Genomic DNA, 18,262 nt, shown 5'->3' with positions numbered 1-18,262 from the left:
CCCCCCCACCTCCCCACTCTGGGTACCAACTCCGGGACCGTTAAACTAGACTGCGATCTCCCGGCTGCCTTGGCAACCGCGTTAACTAGCCCCCCCCCCCCCCCCCCCCGCCCGCTCCTACCGCGCAAGCGCAGGACGTGCCACCTCTGGGACTGCAATCTTCTGATCCCTGGCGGGCGGCAAAATGAATCCACACAGCGCCCCCGGGTACCTCTACCAGGCAGGCTCAGCTAAAGGTCATTGAAACAGTGCCCTAGCCGCTGCGCTTTAGAGTCTGCTTCCTTCCTAGTTTTCTCTGGGAAGAGGCTGCTGGCTGCTGCTCCCCTTCTCACTTCTGCCTCCTGGGGATAATTACACCCTGTCCTCCCCAACCTCTCTAGAGGCTCCTGCCTGAGCGCTCCCATCTCGGTCTCCTTGGCGACGGCCACCCCCTCCCGACCCATCCATCCCCTTTCTAGGAAGACCTGGGGCCCAATTTATTGAAAATGTCCATGTCTCTTTAATTTAAATTATCTGAATAATGCTCTGTCTTCATGTGAGATGCAAATGGGCTACTCCTAGCTAGGGAGGCCGAGGTGGCCGTCCTTGCGGAGTGGAGTGGAGATGGCGTGCCCAGAGTGGGCGGCCGAGGGGCAGGGCCCAGTGCTCAGGAAAGGGCAGCATCTGGCCCTGGCGGCGCCCCGGGCTAGCGAGCCGTCTGCGGGGCGGCGGCATCACCGCTTGAAGCGGTAGGTGATGGGCAGGAGCAGCTTGCTCTTTTTTAGAGCCTGCACCTTCTTGAGAGTCTCGTCGTCCAGCGCCAGGAAGCAGCGGCGGGAGTACTCCAGCAGGCGCTCCTTGGACGGATCGAACTCTCCCACCTCAGCCAGCTTTTCGGGAGCCACAATGAGCAGCTCCGCGATGGGCGTGGTCAGCGCCACCGTGTTCCGGTCCACACGGTGGTGCTCAAAGGCTCGAGACATGCTCTTCAGCTTCTGGAAGGTGCCCAGGATCTTCTTGTAGCGGCAGAGGACCCCGTCAGCGTCCTTCACTGCAGGGCCAAACGGGCAGAAAAAGGAGAACAGGGAAAGACAGCCATGTGGGGCCAGAGATATGGGGGAACCCAGGTAGGAACAGGAGGGCAGGCATGAGGAGGAAAGATGGGGTGAAAGGCACACACGTTAGAAAGCAAATGAAAGCAAGGAAGAAAAAAACACAAGGAAGTGGAGGAGCCCCATACAGGAAGAGAAGGGAGTACAAAACGGAAAACAGTAGAGATCAGAGCCAGAAATGGAGATGGGGGAGGGGGATTGAAGAAGGCGGGCCGGACACCAGAGGAAAGGAGAGGCTGCGCTTGTGCCCAGGCCTCCTTTCTGATGAGGAAACAGAATTGACTCTGCTAGTTGGTATAAACCGAAATTTAAAATGAACTCAGAACCACATAGAAGGGCTGGGAGATGGAGCTGGGTCTGATTGTTTTATATATGGGTAAGTTAGGGCATTGCTGCAGAACTCACACCGATACTGGGGTGGGTACCCCTCAACACACCATCACATGTACCCACTCACCCCGCTGCCTCTCTCGAGCCTTGGGCTTCCCAAATCGCCTCCGGCCAGTACTTCCCTTCTGCTTCTGCCTCTTCCTTTCACTGGCACTGCCCTCGTCAGACGCCCCACTGAAGGAGGAGGCTGCCGACTCAGGGTCTGAGGCTTCACCCCCAACCCCAGCCCGGCTGTCCCCATCAACCCTCCGTGGCCCAGGCTTCATCCGGCAGTGGTCCTCTAAGGAGAGACAAAAATGAACTGTGACATAATGTCCTATCATTGCCCTGAAGGGGGAAAAATGAACACGGAGGCCAGATCCTCAGGATGAGGACAGGGTGAAGCCCCCACGCATGAAGGTATCGAGCTAGCTGGGATTCGGAGAACTCAGTGGAGCATCTGTGACTGGTCTGGGTTTCTGTAGGGGAAATGTATCGTGGGGGCCTTCAGAGAGTAGTCGAAATGCAAGAAGCAGGCAAGGCCTCTGAGTAAGAGGCTTGGATATCAAAGTTCAGTTTGGGTATTGGGGAAGCTAACTACCTTCACCTGAACAGGGAGCCAGCTGAGGCTTAGACTCAGCATCTTCCAAAAGAACTGAAGTCACTACTCTTTGCCCCGCCAGATCAAGGAAAGAGTGGAGTCATCCAGGATAGCGCTCCCAGTGTAGGAAGAGGAGACAAGGAACATACATGGTGCCCATCCCAATGCCAGGTCCCCAGTAGTTGAAACCCTCAGAATACCCTTAGGCCCTTTGCTGGGACTTTTGACATTATTACCAGCTAGAAAGCCTTCCAGCAGCTCAGCTGGATACAGAGGTTGGGGTTATGGCCTGAATAAAGGTTAAGTTCTATGAGACCTGAGCTAAAGATCTGGGGGAGGGGGGGGAGGGTAGCCTGGACTGAGAAATGTGGCTGGAATAGCAGACAGGATCCTGCCTACCAGAAGAGGTGATACCACCATGCTGTTAGTCACAATCAGAGCAAGGCAAAATGGTAAAATCTGCCCATGACCTTGTGGCAGAGTTTAGGGGACAAGAAGTTCTGAGGTCCCACAGTCTTTGAGGAATAAAAAACATTAGTTAGCCAAGCTGTGTAGAACAGGGTGGTGGGAAAACAAGCCCCTGGTTGTTATTCTGGGACACCTCTGGTGAATGGATTAATGCACCTTCCACAAGTCCTGGGGTGCAGACAGGGCCCCTCTGAGGAATCCAGCAGACTGACAAGGAAATGAGGGCCATTCCCCTAAGATGAGAGCCCAGGCTGGAAATCCAGACTTGGGGAGACACTTATTCCAAGTGCTTGAGGCTGCAGGCTTATGGGACAGTCTATGACAGGGTAGGAAATGAGAATCTGACAAAACAAAAGGAATGGCTGGGAAGGTCCCTAAAGTCAGCACGGTTCTTAGTGGAAGAATAAAGGGCAAGTCCCCTCAGGTGAACCCAAAGGTGGGTTTTGGATTCTGCGGGTCCTGGGGGAACTGTGTGTCCCCACCCCCACCTGCATCCATCCGGGCCGAGGAAATGAACTTGTCCAGCTGACACCGCAAAAAGTCCCTCTCCTCCTCCAGATCCTCAATGCGCTTCTGCAGCCATGAATTCCTTTCCAGGGCCATGTGCAGCTGGGCCTTAACGCTGTTCATCAGGGTCAGGGTTGGGGAGGTGGCCTCTGGAGGCTCTAGGAACAGCAGGGGGGGGGGTCATGCCCCAGGATGAGGTAGTACCCCCCCTGACTCCAGTCCCTCCACGCCCTTCTCGGCTCACCCTCAAAATTTCTCCGAGAGGGACTCAGACTGTAGAAAATCTGTGAGTCTAAGTGGGGTGCCTCTTCGAAGGGGATGGAGATCTCAAAGGTCTCTTCGTCCTTCACTGGAGAGAGGCCAGTGCAGGTCACCCCAGAAGCGGCCTGGCCCTTTCAGACCACCCCCAACCATAACTGCCCCGTGGATAGAGGGAACCAGAGTGTCGGGCTAAGGATGGGGAAAGGGTCCCCAAGTGCCTCACTTGTCCGCCTATGGTTGCTTCGGTCATTCATAGCGAGGCTTCCTTCAGACCCAGCAGCTGAGCCCTCAGGGGCAGTGGACAGAAACAGGTCACCAAATGTAGTCAGTTAGTTCCTGGAGCGGTGGAGTACCTGTTCCTCTGGAGTAAGGAGGGATCACCGGCCTGGAGCCGTGGTCTGAGGGAGGAAAGAGCCCATACTCTTGGACAGAGACACTGAGGTTTCCAAATCGTGTACCCAGAGCAAGGGGGCACGGCGAGAGAACTCTTGGTCGTGAAGGAGCTCGGCCCTTAGATTCTTTGGTTCTTCACAGGCTCAACACCACAGGTTACTTTGGCCTGAATACGAAGGACCCTCATCATGGGCCATCACCAGACCCAAAACCATAAATGGAAGGGAGAAACCACCCCTAACTTCCACGCATGAGGTGGGGGGGAGTCCATCCTGCGAGCATTCCCCTGTCCCAGCCGCCCATTCCTCCCGCACTTGTGCAAGTTAGCCAAGCCCCTCCCCCGAGGTGGGGGCTGGGCGCGTGCGCAGCGGGGGGTGTCACGCGTGGGGATGCGCCCCCGCCCTTTGTCCCACGAGTGGGAGGGGGCGACCATGTCAAAGGGTCCCTGAAAGGACAACCGACATGAGAGTGGCCACAGTGGACACCATTCCCCGCCCTTGGGTGCCAGGATACAAGGGGCCAGGGCCCGGCTCTCACCCACCCGCGTAAGGACTCCAGCCCTGGGACCGACGGTGGTGGCGGCGCCCATGCCCAGCGTTGGGGAGCGTCTGCAAAGTGTCGCGGAGAGAAGCGCCCACCCACCAGTAAACGAGCACAGCGGCAGAAGAGGGGGAATCTCGGAACTGGATGGCGGAGCGCACAGAGACGCAATCATTTGCGGGATCCGGCCTGCCAGGCCAGGCGCGCCTCTTCTTGGAATCCAGGTGAGACCCGCCGTTTGCGTGGAGTTTGGGGCCGCACTTGCGCGATAGCCCCTTGCAACCCACTCCCACCCACCCCCGCCCTTCCTAAAGCCCAGGCAGGGATCCTCATGAAATTCTCATCCTGCACAGCTGACGCGGCTCCGGAGGTCCTCCGAGTGAGTGGCTATGTGCCCAATGGGCCAAGAAAAGTCTGAAGGTATGAGGCAGCTAGGAAAATTGAAGTGAAACTTGAGTCCCCTTTTAAGGAACCCTGAAGAACTGGCTAGTGCATGCACACCTTTGGTCTTAAACGCCCCGGGCAGCCATAATCCCTAATCCCGTCCACGAAGAAAAGGTTTAGAGAAATAAGAGAACCAGATGTGAGAATGGGTCGTGTGGTGGCTACATCTCCGCAAAGTGTGGGTCAGGAATAGCCCGCACAATAGCTGCCTGTGGAACAGCTACACTCCAATCCCTGCCGCCTCATTCCTCCAGAGCCTCAGTTTACTCACCTGTTAAGTGGGAAGATCCTCTCTTGGGGCTTAAAATCCAAGCTATTTGAAGTCAGACGGTGGAATAGAAGCACAGCCTTAAGACACTCCCACTCGCCCCTCCGCTGCAAACCGCCCCAAAAGAAGTCGTGTAAAGAGGCTAACTACATCTGGCACAAAACAGGCGTGAGAGGGGACAGAGAAGACATGTTTATTAGGCCTGCAGCAAGGTTCCTCCTGCCTCTCCGTTTCACAAGCAACATCCTCTCTGGGGTTCTGAAGCCCTAATGGAGGCTTGGCTTTAACTAACCTCGCAGAGGGAGACTAAGCAGCTCCCTCTTGTGCTTCACTTTACCAACCAGCTGCAGCCTGGGTCAGCAAGTCCAGTGGGAGCCACCTGCCCTAGATCAGTGTTTCAAACCGCAGGAAATCGTATATAGGAAGGTGAACTCTAGATTTAAAATGTATATCAAGGTGTCCTGTGCACGCTAAAGGCAACTACCGTTAGAATGGTTTCACATATATTTGGTGTGCTTCTGTTCTAGGCTGCCCTTTTTTAAGTCTCTTAATGTGGATTGTAATTTAAGGGGGGAGGGGTAACACTTAGACTCATATTTCCAAAGGTGCTGGGAATGTGTCTCAGTCTGTAGAGTACCTAGCATGCAAAAAACCCTGAGTTCCAGAACTCAGGAAGTAGAAGCAAGATCATAAGCCTAATGGTACCCAGAGCTACATTACAACCTGTCCCAATAAATAAATAGATGGCAGGTTTGCAGGAACTGAAGTAGGCCTAACTCTGGAGGAGGGGGGCAGATTTTCCCAACCCCCAGCCAAGGTCGTGGTACAGGTGGTGAGTGTAAACTAAGACATCTCAAAAATTGAAGTGCTAATTGAGAGTGGGGTGTTTATTTGGTGTCCAGTCTAGGGCCAGTGTCAACATAAAGGAGACTTCTGACTGCCCACCAGAACCTCCGAGGCAAGTTTCCCAAGCCACACTGTCCTTCATTCCTCCTATCGGGAATCCCAGTGTTCAAGGTGCAGGGCTGTTCTGAGGACTCATTCCCATCATAAGTCCAAAGTACTGTGATGTACTGACGGCTCAGAGACTCTTCTAGGCAAGGCTCTCTTCAAAAAGGTTTGTCTGGGTTTGTGTCTAGGGCCCTGAGAGCCAGTCTGCAACTCAGGTCCATGTCTAAGAGATTCGGGAGCCCCTCGACCCCTGGGATCCCAGGAGCGGTTCATGGACGCTTCCACCGAGTGTTTTTCTGTAATGTGTTCTGCTCTGTAAAGTGACGCAGGCAATGCGGGCACTGGAACGGGTGGTCCCCTAGTGTCCACTGATGTGCTGGGTCAACTCGTCCTCGGCCCAGAAGCAGCGAGGGCAGAGCAAGCACCTGTAGGGCTAAACACCACCCGCCCCATGTATGGAGTGGTCTGCTCAAGAGGGCTGGCCGGCTTGAATGCCTTCCCCCAGGTGTCACATTTGAAGGGCTTCACCTCCAAGTGGGTAATGCTGTGTCGCTGAAGGTAAGATGTACTCAGAGTCCCTAAGTACTTATTCTGAACCCAAGTCCCAATGACCCCAGCCTCCCTCTGTGACTCCTCATCCATGGCACTGGGTGTCCATGAGAAGATAATGGTTGAGCCTTGGAGGGGACGAAGTCTGGGGAGATCCTGTGGAGAAAGAAGGCCCAGGTTCTGGAGACCCTCCTGTTCGAGAGAGGGGGGCCTTCCATGGCCTCTACAGAGGGAAGTGCTGAGGTCTGGAGGCAGCAAGGTAGCAGTACCAGCATGCACAGATGCAAATGAGGCCTGATGGATGCTAGAGAGTATGAGATCGAACCGGAGGGGGGAACAAGGACTCTGTTCTTGTTGTGTACTCCACCCAAGATCCTCTGCGATGTCCCTCTAAGGCCCCTGTAATCGTTCTTCTGTCTTTCTGTCTTCTGGGCCCTACTACCCACTATATTCATGCAATCGCTTTCACTCTGTCCCCTCCCCCGTGTGCCCTCAGGTCACCTACCAGCCATCAAGCACGTCATCTTGTGGCCCTCCAGGACTCTCCCACATTTTGACCACCAGTCGGTCTAAAAGTGGGTCTGTCTAGGTTCTCCCATTACACGCCCCACCCGTAGTTCTTTCTAGGTCTGCAGCCCCCACCTTTGGAGACTTCCCAGGCAAGTATTCGAAAAGCTGCCCATTGGGATGTCGCCCGAACGGGACCCATGCCTCCACGGTTGCTTGAGTCTCGATTCCTCCTTTCCTGCCTGGTACCCAGTGCATCAGCCTCCCGGGTCCGGGCAGCACAGGACCGGGGACCCTTGGCTACAGCCAGCACCTGGCAGTACCGGGTTTGGGAAATATAGACCCAGGGAGAGACGAGGGTCTAAGAGAGGGCGGGTCGCCTGAGCATCAGAAAACAGCTCCGGTTGGCAACTCACAAGGTTCCTAGGTGCTAACGGTCCGGATTCAATCCCTCTTCTCCCAACACAACCCACATGCAAGTAAGAGCCTTGAGAATTAAGTGCGGAATGTTTATTGGGCAAAGAATGAGGGGTCGTGGGCAATATGGGTAAGTACAGAGATGATCCAGGCAGTGCCAGGGCTTTTGTCATGTCTTCCACAAGGACCTCATCACTTGGGAAGGGTAGAAAACCAAGATTCAGGAGAGGTCGCGTCAGTTGTAAAGGCTTACACAGCACAGCCAGACTGAAGCCCAGTTCCAACTGACACCCAGGCCCAGAGGGGCAACAACTTTGGTCTACATCACACAGCTAGACGGGAGAAAAGACAAAAATGTTTCTCTTTGGGGAATAGGTGGGGAAACTGAGGCCTAGGGTAAGGCAGTGACGCTGTGTGGGTCAGACGTGGTGGCCCAGAGATAGCAGGGCCAAGCTCAGTGCAGGCGCACGTGCTGCGCCAGCTCCGCGGCGTCCTGGAAGCGGCGTGGACAGAGCGGGCAGCTGTGCGGTGGGCCAGCGCGCGCGCGATGAGTGGCGCGGTGCCGCGACAGGTGGCTGGAGCGCTTAAAGGCTTTGCCACAAGCACCACACGTAAAGGGCTTGAGGTCCGAGTGCGACACACGGTGGCTCTGCAGCCGTAGAGGGCTGGCAAAGACACGAGCGCACTCTGGGCAGCTGTAGCCCTTGCGAGGACTTGGCTCTCCCGGGGTCGCCTCGCGCTGTGGCGGGCCCCGAGGTTCCTCCTCCAGCTGCACGGTGTACGTGTAGGGGACCCCGTTGGCGTCGATGAGTAGGTGGCGGCCCAGCCGCGGTGGCCGCGGCCCCGCCACCGAGGAAGAAGTGGAGGAGGGGCCTTCCGCCTTGGGAAATGGGGGAGTTTTGGGGGGCGGTGGGTCCATGACCTCCGGGGAGGAGGACCGAGGGTGAGGTGGCCGCGGCGGCAGCAGCAGCATCTGGAGCGGCAGCTGGGAGCGGCGGAGGGAAGAGAAGTTAAGATCTGTCTCTTCCTTTCAGGAAAAAAATTCCTAAAAAGGTGTTTCCATTCTCTGTCAGACTCTGTGCTACTGACCTACCTTCCTACAAAGTGAAAACTGACTCCAGTTCCCATCTCTGGGTTTTCTCCACCAGGGCTTGGCAACACCCAGCTCCACCAGCCTCAGGTCAGGACCTCGGACATCCTTCGGATTCCCTCCGTCCATCGCCACCCGCCACAATCCATCTCCAAGTCCATTTCTCTCCTTTTAGCTTAGGACCTCTCTAGCCTTCCATTCCAGGCCCTGGTGGCCTCCGGGATTTTTCTCCAATCTACCTTTCCCTCCTTCCCAGAGCTCTACTCAAGCTCTGGCTTAATCTTCTCCCTCAGGTCCCACAACACCCTGGGGGTGGGAGATCTCCACCCAACCAGATCCTCCTCAGGACCTCCCAAATCTCCACAGTTGTCGTGGCCTGGAGTTTCCTCCCTAGATTCTTGCCCAGAGTCCCACTAACCCAGTTCCCCACTTTCCACTCATGGATCTTTTATGTCATCCCCGCACTCTGCACTAAAAGGTCTCGCCGTTCTCTTCCTACATCGTCTCTACTTTATCTTCAACTGCCTGCCTCTTATATGCGCCCCCATCGTGTTGCGTTCCATTCACAACCATCCCCAGCCCCCTCCCCTCCTCCGGAAAGTATCCTGACATCTTCATTTCTCCGTCCACCGCCGCCACCACCATGGAGCCTCCTCCCGCTTGCAGTCAGACACTGGACCTTCTGGTTTCCCGTTCCCACACCAGCTCTCCCTAACCTTGGTCCCTCCTCTCTAAGATGCAGCTGGCATCTCTTGTCTCTCTTCACCTCCCGGCTTCATATGATGCATGCCCCCCTTGCCGTGGGCGCTCTTGCACCGTGGTCCTCTGAACCACCCGGTCCCGTTATATCCCCAGGGCTTCCTACTCCACTGGCTTCCATAAGGAGCCCTGTCTTCCAGACGGCCCTCTCTCGAGCTCTGAGCGTAGCTTTCCTAGCCTCACGGCCCCGACCCACACCCAGAGCCCTGCCGGCCTCGCGCCCTGCCCAAGCCAGGCTCCTCCCTCCATCCCGGCCCCCGTACCCGGTGCAGCAGCCTCTCGGGTCCGGGGGAGAACGGGGCCGAGGTCCCGAACGGACCCGGGCTTGCCCAGACGAGTGCCGCTGCAGGAGCGAGCTTCCGGGTAGCTCCGGGCCGGCGGCGCCGGGGACGCGGGTCGGGGGGCGCAGGGGCGCGAGGGGCGACGGCGTCCCTGGGAAAGAGCGCCGTTCAGAAACGCACGTTCCACACACGAAGGTTCCGACGCCGGAGTCGGCCGGCCCCTCTAGTGGGAGCGCGCGGTGGGGGGCTCGGGGGGTGTTGGCTCGTGGCCAACGAGAGGGACCTGCAAAAGAACAGTTCCCCGTTGCGTGCCCCCATCCTCAGAGCCGTTCCTTTGCTTTGAATGGCCAGTAAACTGAAGTTAGGTATCGTGAAGTCTCCTAAACCACCCATAAAGAACTGGAATGTACAGTGTGTCATCTTTCCACCCTGCCTCTCCCCTTTCCGTTCAGGCAAAGAAAGCCATTCAAGGCGAAGGGTTAGAGAAGGGGTCTTTCTGCTGGTTGAACATTTGGAGAGACTGGGGTCTAGAGGCCAGGTGCTTGCTCTGGTGTGGTAGGGCGCAATCTTGACATCTCGTAAAGGGGGAAACCAATGCCCAAAGAAGACATTGCAAGATTAGGTGAGGTATTCGTGCTCCACTGAACATATGGGAAAACAGAGGCTGGAGAAGAACCGATGTAGGGTTAAAAGGTGTTACGCCTACAGTGACTTTGTGGTATTCCTTGGCTCCCAACTGCCGGGATATCGTTCCATACGAGCTGCAACGCTTACACCAGATATTGACACAAAAAGGAAAATGTGATATTTCTTGCTGAGCGTTTGGAGAAACTGAAACCCGGAGCTTGCTGGGTATGGAAAGTGGGAACAGGGTTGGAGATATAGCTCATTGGGTAGAGTGCTTACCTAGCGTGCACTCTGGGTTCGATCCTCAGCACAGCCTAAAATTGGGTGTAGTAAGTCACTCAAGACTTTAATCCCAGCTCTTTGGTGTGGAAACAGGAGAATCAGAAGTTCAAGGTCATTCTCAGCAACTTAGCGAGTTGGAGGCTAGCCTGGGCTACATGAAACCCTGTCTCAAAACCAAGAGGGGTGGTGTGGAGAGAGACTGTGATTCTTGCCAGTGATCAGGTGGGGTAAATAAAGCCCAGAGGATGCCAAACTGTAAATCGAATTCTAATTGGTCTTAATATTAAAAAACCCGGAGTCAGATACTAGGGTGTGAAGGCTGAGAGATCAGAGAAGCAGGGTGTGCAGCCATTGGAGAGACCTTTTACCTCTGCCGAACCCTCAGACTGAGGGGTGATCCAGTCTCTACAAATCCTCAGACTGAACTCCTCCAACTCCTGTTTCCTCCTGCCTGCCCAGCCATATTCCTTCGTGTCTCCACCTCCCTAGTGCTGGTTTTAATGGCTGTGACTCCCAAGTACTGGGATTAAAAGTGTGAGCCACCACCACCCAAAGTGGTTTCTCCTTCAAACTGGATCTATTTTGTGTAGCCCAATGTGGCCTTGAACTCACAGAGATCTGTCTGCCTCTGTCTCTTGAGTGCTGGGATGAAATGTGTGTGCCACCACAGCCTGGCCTCTGTGGCTAACTAGTGGCTTAGCTCTACACTCTGATCTTCAGGCAAGCTTTATTTGTTAGAGTACAAACAAAATATCCCTACACCAGACACTCTTAGGCACAGACATGGAAAGGTGTATATTTCCCACTGAGTACATGGGGAAGCTGAAATTCAGAGAAAGCCAGAGTTTGCCATATATGTAATCAAGAAAGCTGGTTTGCCAGGATGGAGGAGAGTGGAGGTGAGGGCACTGGCGCCTTTTATCTGATGTAGCTGGTGCTCTAGGCCCTTCCTGCAGGTGAGGACACTGGCGCCTTTTATCTGATGTAGCTGGTGCTCTAAGCCCTTCGTGGAGGGGCTTGAGCATCCAGTGTTCATGTGGCCAGTACATATTTCTACATGCACTCTGGAACCAAGAAGCAAGTTGGGGGGGGGGAGGGAACAACAGGTGGAAATAGCCAAGGAAGAGGAGGGTTATTCTAGTGCTCGGTCAGAGGACCCCCCAAAGGGTGGACAAGCCCCCTTACAAAGTTGTCCAACATCTTTCCATTAGTGGCAATGTTCTAATCCCTGGGTGGTGTGACAGACACTGGGTATGTGAAGCTGCTTAGCACTTGACCTGAAGCTAGTGTTTCTGGGGCCCTGAGTATACAATTTATTCATCCCTTAACTCAGATTTACTCTATGGAACTGCTATAGAAACTTTGCTTTTTCTTTTTGAGAAAGAACCTCAAGTAGCCTAGCTTGACTTCAGATTTGCTAAGTAGCCTAAGATAACCTTGAATTCTTTTTTATGTGTATGAGTGTTTTACCTGCACATATGTATATGCACCACGTGTGTGCTTGGTGCCCTTGGAGGTCAGAAGAGGGCATCGGGGCTCCTAGAACTGGAGTTAGGGTGGTTGTTATCGGAGTGCACCATGTAGCGCAGGGTGGTTGAAGAAAAGGCACTCCAAGATAAAACTTTAAGGTCTATGTGTAGCAGGAAGGCCCAGCCTCTCTGATGGACTGAGCCCTGAGCAGACGTACAAAGGCATATTTGAAAGTTCCACAAAGTGTCCCCTCATACCAGTTCTAGGTCTGATTTACATGGCTCCCTAGAGGAGAGCATCATGAGCCTCCGTGGCTCCAATCTTTTATCTTACATTGTTTGTGACACACAGTAATGCAAGAGCCTCGGGTGTGCATGCCTGAGGTGCCTTTTGACCAGTCATGAAATTGCTGCAATGCCCCCTCAGCAAAACAGTGACTGTTTTCAGCGAGGATTCTTCAAGGTCAAAGTACTTCTAGAGGACAGTTTCTCGTTCTTTTTTTTAAATATATATATATATATATATATTTTTTTTTTTTTTCGAGACAGGGTTTCTCTGTGGCTTTGGAGCCTGTCCTGGAACTCGCTCTGTAGACCAGGCTGGTCTCGAACTCACAGAGATCCGCCTGCCTCTGCCTCCCGAGTGCTGGGATTAAAGGTGTGCGCCACCATCGCCCGGCAATATATATATATTTATTTATTTATTATACAATGTTCTGTCTGTGTATATGCCTGCAGACCAGAAGAGGGCACCAGACCTCATTACAGATGGTTGTGAGCCACTATGTGGTTGCCGGGAATTGAACTCAGGACCTTTGGAAGAGCAGGCAATGCTCTTAACCACTGAGCCATCTCTCCAGCCCCAGTTGCTCATTCTTAAGTCTACCCCAGATACAATGATTCTGCTAAATTCCTACATCAGTCTCACCAGAAATCAGCATAAATCTAAACCCTTCAATGTCCTCCTTCCCCCCCGCCCCAAAGCCACACAAATAGGTTTCTTCTTCCATCAGATCCATGCCCTGACATGTTCCATTGGGTTTTTTTTTGGGGGGGGGTAGTGGATTTTGTTGGATCTGGTTTGGTTTTTTAAGACAGGGTCTGGCTGTCTTGGAACTCACAATGTAGACCAGGCTGGCCTCAATTCTCAAAGATATGCCTGCCTCTGCCTCCTGAGTGCTGAGATTAAAGGCGTGCCCAGCCCTCCACTCTGTTTTTAAAGCCTCCATTCTGGTCACTTCTCACCTGGACCCCAATATCAGCCTTCTCCTTAGTATAGCACTCCAGCCTCCAATGACTGTATTCGACTGTACTGAAATTGAACGTTACATTTGCACATCTAAAACCTTGTCAGGGATGGAAGGATGGCTTAGCAGTGAGGAGCACACCATGCTCTTCCAGAGGTCCTGAGTTTGGTGCCGAACACACACATAAAGTGGCTCACTAACACCTGTAACTCTAGCTCCAGGGGAACTGGGCTCTAAGGGCACATGAACACAGGTGGCATACACTCATTCGTGTGTGTGTGTGTGTGTGTGTGTGTGTGTGTGTGTGTAATTTAAAAACAAAACCCTTTCAGGGACACCACTGGCCTATGTCCAAGTTCTTCAGCGTGAAATTTGAGACCCTTCACAAGACAGGTACAGCCACGTCTCCATCTCACCCCACATTCTGTACTCCAACTATGCAAACCATCTCCTGCCCACCTGGCCAGACCTTGAATTTGCTTGGCTCCTCATGCAAAGCAATAGCAAGACGGATCCTCTGCCTCCTAGCCAGAGTCACGCCATTTTCAAGCAAGCCATCATTTAGGTTCTATGTACCAGACCACAGCAAGACAAGTCATCCCCATGTTTGCTGAGTTCATCAAATTTTCTAATAAGGGTCAAGATGATTTTAAATACACAGACACACAACTTTCCTGGAGTCTGTGCCTTAAGCTGTCTAAGCCCGAGATCATCTGCTTTAAAACTAGGTAGTGCTCTGGACCCAGGTTCACAGATCCCTTGTAGGCTTTGAGCCACATAAAATACAAAGACAGGTGGGGACGAGTGCAGATTGCATTGGGTCTGTAGATTACTTTTGGTAATTACAGCCATTCCCACAGTATTGATTCTCTCAGAACAGGCACACAGAATGTCTGTCTGCCCATCATCTAATCACTACTGTCTTCTTCTTGTTGTTTTTTCAATGTCTTAAAAGTTTTCATTGTAAACTGGGCAGTGGTGGTGCATGCCTTTAATTCCAGCACTTGGAAGGTGTTGGTAGGCGGATCTCTGTGAGTTCGAGGCCAGCCTGGTCTACAAAGTGAGTTCCAGGACAGCCAGAACTAAACAGTGAAACCCTGTCTTGAAAAATCAAAATAATATATAATAAAAGTTTTTATTGGAGAGGTCTCTCACCTGCTTGGTTAGGTTAACTCAAGAGTTTGGATACGTTTCTTTTTTAAGCTATTGTGAATGGAACTTTTTCCTAATGTCTTACTGGTAGGGACCATAGGGTCTTTTGCGTGTGAATCATGATACCTGTAAGAAGGGGCAATTTGGTTTCTTTGCTGTTTATGGCCTTTTTCTATCCTTTTTTGCTATAAGGTGTATAGTAATTTCATCAGTCATACAAATAATTTCCTATTTCCCATGGCTAATCGGTGAAACTTGCAATCCAATTAGTGGCGTGGCCCCCCTTCAGAGCCCCGTGGGCCGGTGGCATCGGTGTAGAGTGCTGGAGTTCATAGTGCAGCTTGTCACTGGCGTGGCTCTTCCTCCACCAAGGGGGTCTCGGAGATGAACGGGTGGGGTGGGGAAATTCTCCAATCTAGGCTTTGAGGAAATTTCACTCCTCTCTTCCCATTCAGTGGTCTCTTTGGTTGATAGGGCATTCTTCTGCATCTTGGTTTTTTCAGCTTGGCCTTATCAAAGTTGGCAATGTCCCCCATGTCAGACTTGTCTGCCATTTTCCTCCAGCATTATCTAGGGTTAAAGCAGAGCTTGGCGTCTCCTGCGGAGCTCACGCTCCAGGCGCTCCTACTCACGCTGCTGTAGCAAGAGACCTGTATCCCTTTTCCTGCCGCATTGCTCTAGGCAAGCCTTTGAGCAGAGTGGTATATTGAGTGCGAGCGTTTGCTTTCAGAGTTTAGAGGGAGGAAACTCAGTTTCTGAACACTGAGTATGCTAGCCTCACAGGCTTGTTGTGAACATCTTCTATTGTGTGCACATAGGATTTGTTTGCTTGCTTGTTTTTCGAGACAGGGTTTCCCAGCTGTCCTGGAACTAGCTCTTGTAGACCAGGCTGGCCCCATCTCACAGAGATCCACCTGCCTCTACCTTCCCGGTGCTGGAATTAAAGGTGTGCATCACCACTGCCAGGCTCTTTATAGAAAATATTTTATTGTCTGGGTTGGAGAGATGGTTCAGCTGTAAAATCCCTGATTGCTCTTCCAGAGGACTCGGGCTTAATTCCCAGCATCCATGTGGTGGCTCAGAACTCTGGTTCAAAAGATCTGACACTTCCTCTTGCTTCCAGGGACACTGCACACACACAGGGCACAAACCTATATGCAAGCAGACACAAATGCACATAATACGACTATAAGAAAGCCTTTGAGGGGCTGGAGAGATGGCTCAGTGGTTAAGAGCATTGCCTGCCCTTCCAAAGGTCCTGAGTTCAATTCCCAGCAACCACATGGTGGCTCACAACCATCTGTAGTGAGGTCTGGTGCCCTCTTCTGGCCTGCAGAGATACACACAGACAGAATATTGTATACATAATAAATAAATAAATATTTTTTTTAAAAAAAGAAAGCCTTTGAGGGGCTGGAGAGATGGCTTAGTGGTTAAGAGCACTGTCTGCTCTTCCAGAGGTCCTGAGTTCAATTCCCAGCAACCACATGGTGGTTCACAACCATCTGTAATGAGATCTGGTGCCCTCCTCTGGTGCGTGGGCATACATGGAGGCAGAATGTTGTATACATAATAAATAAATAAATCTAAAAAAAAAAGAAAGCCTTTGAATTTTTATAATTCGCCCGTGTGTGTACATGTCATGGCACGTGTGTGGAAGTCAGAGGACAACTTGTAGGAGTCAGTTTTCTCCTCCCATAGTTTGTCCCAAGGATCAAATACAGCAGGCAGTGAGCACTTTGACCAGCTAAGCCATCTCACTTGCCTGAGTCGCTTGGATTTATGTCGCCCAGCAGGAACTCAGTTTTCCCGTCCATCATCAGGCCCTGTTGACCTGAGCACGGGACGACAACTGCAGAGCTTCCCGCTATCACCAGGACCGCAGACAACAAGTGTGAGCTAGGGCTGAGGTCAGAAGCTCTGTACGAAGCCATGCCCTTCTCGTCTGCTGGAACCCAAGGGACTTTCGGCTGGCAGCAGCACCCATGTTGGCCCCTGGGCTCCAGTGTCCTGCTCTGTAGGGCCCTCATAGCCCCTGGACAAAGGACATCCTCACCAGCTCAGGCCCAGGGACCAGAGGACTAAGAGGCTCCTCCGCTATATCCACGTAGGCGATACCACTCCCATCAGTGATGAGGAGGGCAGAGGAGACAGAAACCACAGGAGGACAGAAGAGGTGGCCTTGGCCTCCGCAGAGCCGGGGACAGGCTCAGCAGAACTTTGGAGTTCAGAGATTGAAAGGAGAGACAGGATTAATTAGAATTCCCTCTGCGAGGCCACACACCCGGCTCCTTCCCGACACCTGCGGGCTTCCAGCACACCCTTCAGTTGGGGTCAGTCATTCAATGGAGCGGTGCTGCCTCGGCTTTGCTACCTCCCAGGCCAACATGGGACACCCTAGGGAGGATTCCCAGAACCATGACTGCTAATCCAGCTCCACGCCAATGGCAACGTATTCACTCTTCCCTGAAGCACTAGAACATGCCACTAAGTCAGCTCTCTGGCGCTTCTGAACTGTGTGACACACCCACGTGGGGGTGAGGGACTGTTTGCCATTGTTGGTTTTTTGAGATAGGGTTTTTCTATGTAGCCCTGGATATCCTGAAACTCATTCTGTAGCCTGGCCTTGAACTCAGAGATCTGCCAACTTCTGCCTCCCGAGTGCTGATGTTAAAGGTGTGCGCCACCACTATCCAGCTATTCTTCTGTTTGTTCATCAACTTCACAAGCTAGAGTATTCTGGGAAAGGGGACCTCAATAGAAAAAAAAGTCTCCCTTAGATTGGCCAGTAGGCAAGTTTGTGGGACATTTTTTTTAGATTGATGACTAATTGGGGGGGGGGAGGCCTCAGGCCACTGTGAGTGGTGCCAGCCCTGGGCAAAAAGCCCTGGGATGTATAAAAAAGCAAACTGAAGAAGCAATGGGAAGCAAATCAGTAGGCAGCGCTCCTCCACGGCTCCTGCCTCAGTTCCTGCATGAGTCTGCTGTGACTCTCTCCATGGCGGACTGTAAGATGAAACAAAGCCGTTCTTCCCTAAACTGCTTTCGGTCATGGTCTTTCTCAGGGCACTAGGAAGCACACTAGGACAGCCCCAAGCTGATTGTCATGTAGCTTCCTCATAAAGGAACTTTCTCTTAGGCCTTATGGGGGCGACAAAGTTCAAAACATTAAAATGTTCCCACCATTTTCGCAGATTGTGAGATGCAGATTCAGAGGCTTAAGGATCGAGCTGGAGAACTAGCTCATGGATAAACGGTCTTGCTACCAAGCCCGACGACCTGTTTGCGCCCCAGCCTCAGTTTGACCAGAGGCCCACATGATGGAAAAGGAGAACTGACTTCCGCAAGTTGGCCTCTGACTTCCACAAGAATGCCATGGCACATGCAAACACACAAATCACACACACATATACACATACAAACAAAAACAAATGTTATTTTTTTAAATGTCTTCATTTAGAAATGAGACTGCTTTCTCAGTGAACAGTTACCTGCGTGTGAAAAAGGACCGGAGGTGGAGAATTCCTGACCCTCGGGGCTAATCCAAGGCTGGATGTTAGAAGGCACATGTTAGAAGGGTGTCAAGGTGAAACCACAAGGGACCTTCTTTACTTGTTTTTTTGTTTTTTTTTTTGTTTTTTTTTTGTTTTGTTTTGTTTTGTTTTTTTTTTTTTTTTTTTTGCTTTTTCGAGACAGGGTTTTTCTGTGGTTTTGGAGCCTGTCCTGGAACTAGCTCTTGTAGACCAGGCTGGCCTCAAACTCACAGCGATCCGCCTGCCTCTGCCCCCTCCCCCAGTGTAGGATCAAAGCCATGCGCCACCACTGCCCGGCTCTTGTTTATTTTTTAAGATGGGGTTTCACTGCGCAACATTGACTGGCCTGGAACTCAAAGAGATTATACCTGCTTCTGTCTCCTGTGATGGAATTAAAGGCATGCACTGCCATACTCTGCTTTATTTTAATTGGGTATGTGCTGCTGCTGCTGCTGC

The 18,262-nt window shown here is 52.4% G+C and overlaps 2 protein-coding genes across 9 annotated transcripts; both read right to left on the bottom strand.

Annotated features, from left to right (window-relative positions):
• Nucleotides 1–481: 481 nt before the first annotated feature.
• On the bottom strand, nucleotides 482–4,490 carry Ccdc106 (coiled-coil domain containing 106). Of its 6 annotated transcripts, none has more exons than XM_041654744.1 (6): nucleotides 4,333–4,490; nucleotides 3,521–3,695; nucleotides 3,281–3,385; nucleotides 3,018–3,194; nucleotides 1,549–1,761; nucleotides 482–1,030 (listed from the first exon to the last, which is right to left on the bottom strand). In XM_041654744.1, exons 2-6 carry the CDS (start codon nucleotides 3,549–3,551, stop codon nucleotides 714–716), a joined length of 843 nt encoding a protein of 280 aa, XP_041510678.1. In that variant the 5' UTR covers nucleotides 3,552–3,695; nucleotides 4,333–4,490; the 3' UTR covers nucleotides 482–713. The 6 variants fall into 6 exon arrangements, with proteins under 6 accessions (XP_041510678.1, XP_041510682.1, XP_041510679.1 ...); XM_041654748.1 differs by having other exon boundaries at nucleotides 3,281–3,380; XM_041654745.1 differs by having other exon boundaries at nucleotides 4,232–4,363.
• Nucleotides 4,491–7,444: 2,954 nt separating this feature from the next.
• On the bottom strand, nucleotides 7,445–9,648 carry LOC121450062 (zinc finger protein 580). Of its 3 annotated transcripts, none has more exons than XM_041654752.1 (2): nucleotides 9,479–9,648; nucleotides 7,445–8,351 (listed from the first exon to the last, which is right to left on the bottom strand). In XM_041654752.1, the coding sequence occupies exon 2, from the start codon at nucleotides 8,337–8,339 to the stop codon at nucleotides 7,821–7,823; it is 519 nt and encodes a 172-aa protein (XP_041510686.1). In that variant the 5' UTR covers nucleotides 8,340–8,351; nucleotides 9,479–9,648; the 3' UTR covers nucleotides 7,445–7,820. The 3 variants fall into 3 exon arrangements, with proteins under 3 accessions (XP_041510686.1, XP_041510687.1, XP_041510685.1); XM_041654753.1 differs by lacking the exon at nucleotides 9,479–9,648 and adding an exon at nucleotides 9,173–9,455; XM_041654751.1 differs by lacking the exon at nucleotides 9,479–9,648 and adding an exon at nucleotides 8,460–8,588.
• Nucleotides 9,649–18,262: the final 8,614 nt, after the last annotated feature.

The sequence above is a fragment of the Microtus oregoni genome, unplaced genomic scaffold (assembly GCF_018167655.1).
Source record: "Microtus oregoni isolate MIOR12 unplaced genomic scaffold, Mior012 000006F_ref0000085, whole genome shotgun sequence".
Classification (NCBI taxonomy): Eukaryota; Metazoa; Chordata; class Mammalia; order Rodentia; family Cricetidae; genus Microtus; species Microtus oregoni.
Note: the sequence above shows the minus strand (reverse complement) of the source record. Positions and strands in the feature narration are given on the sequence as shown.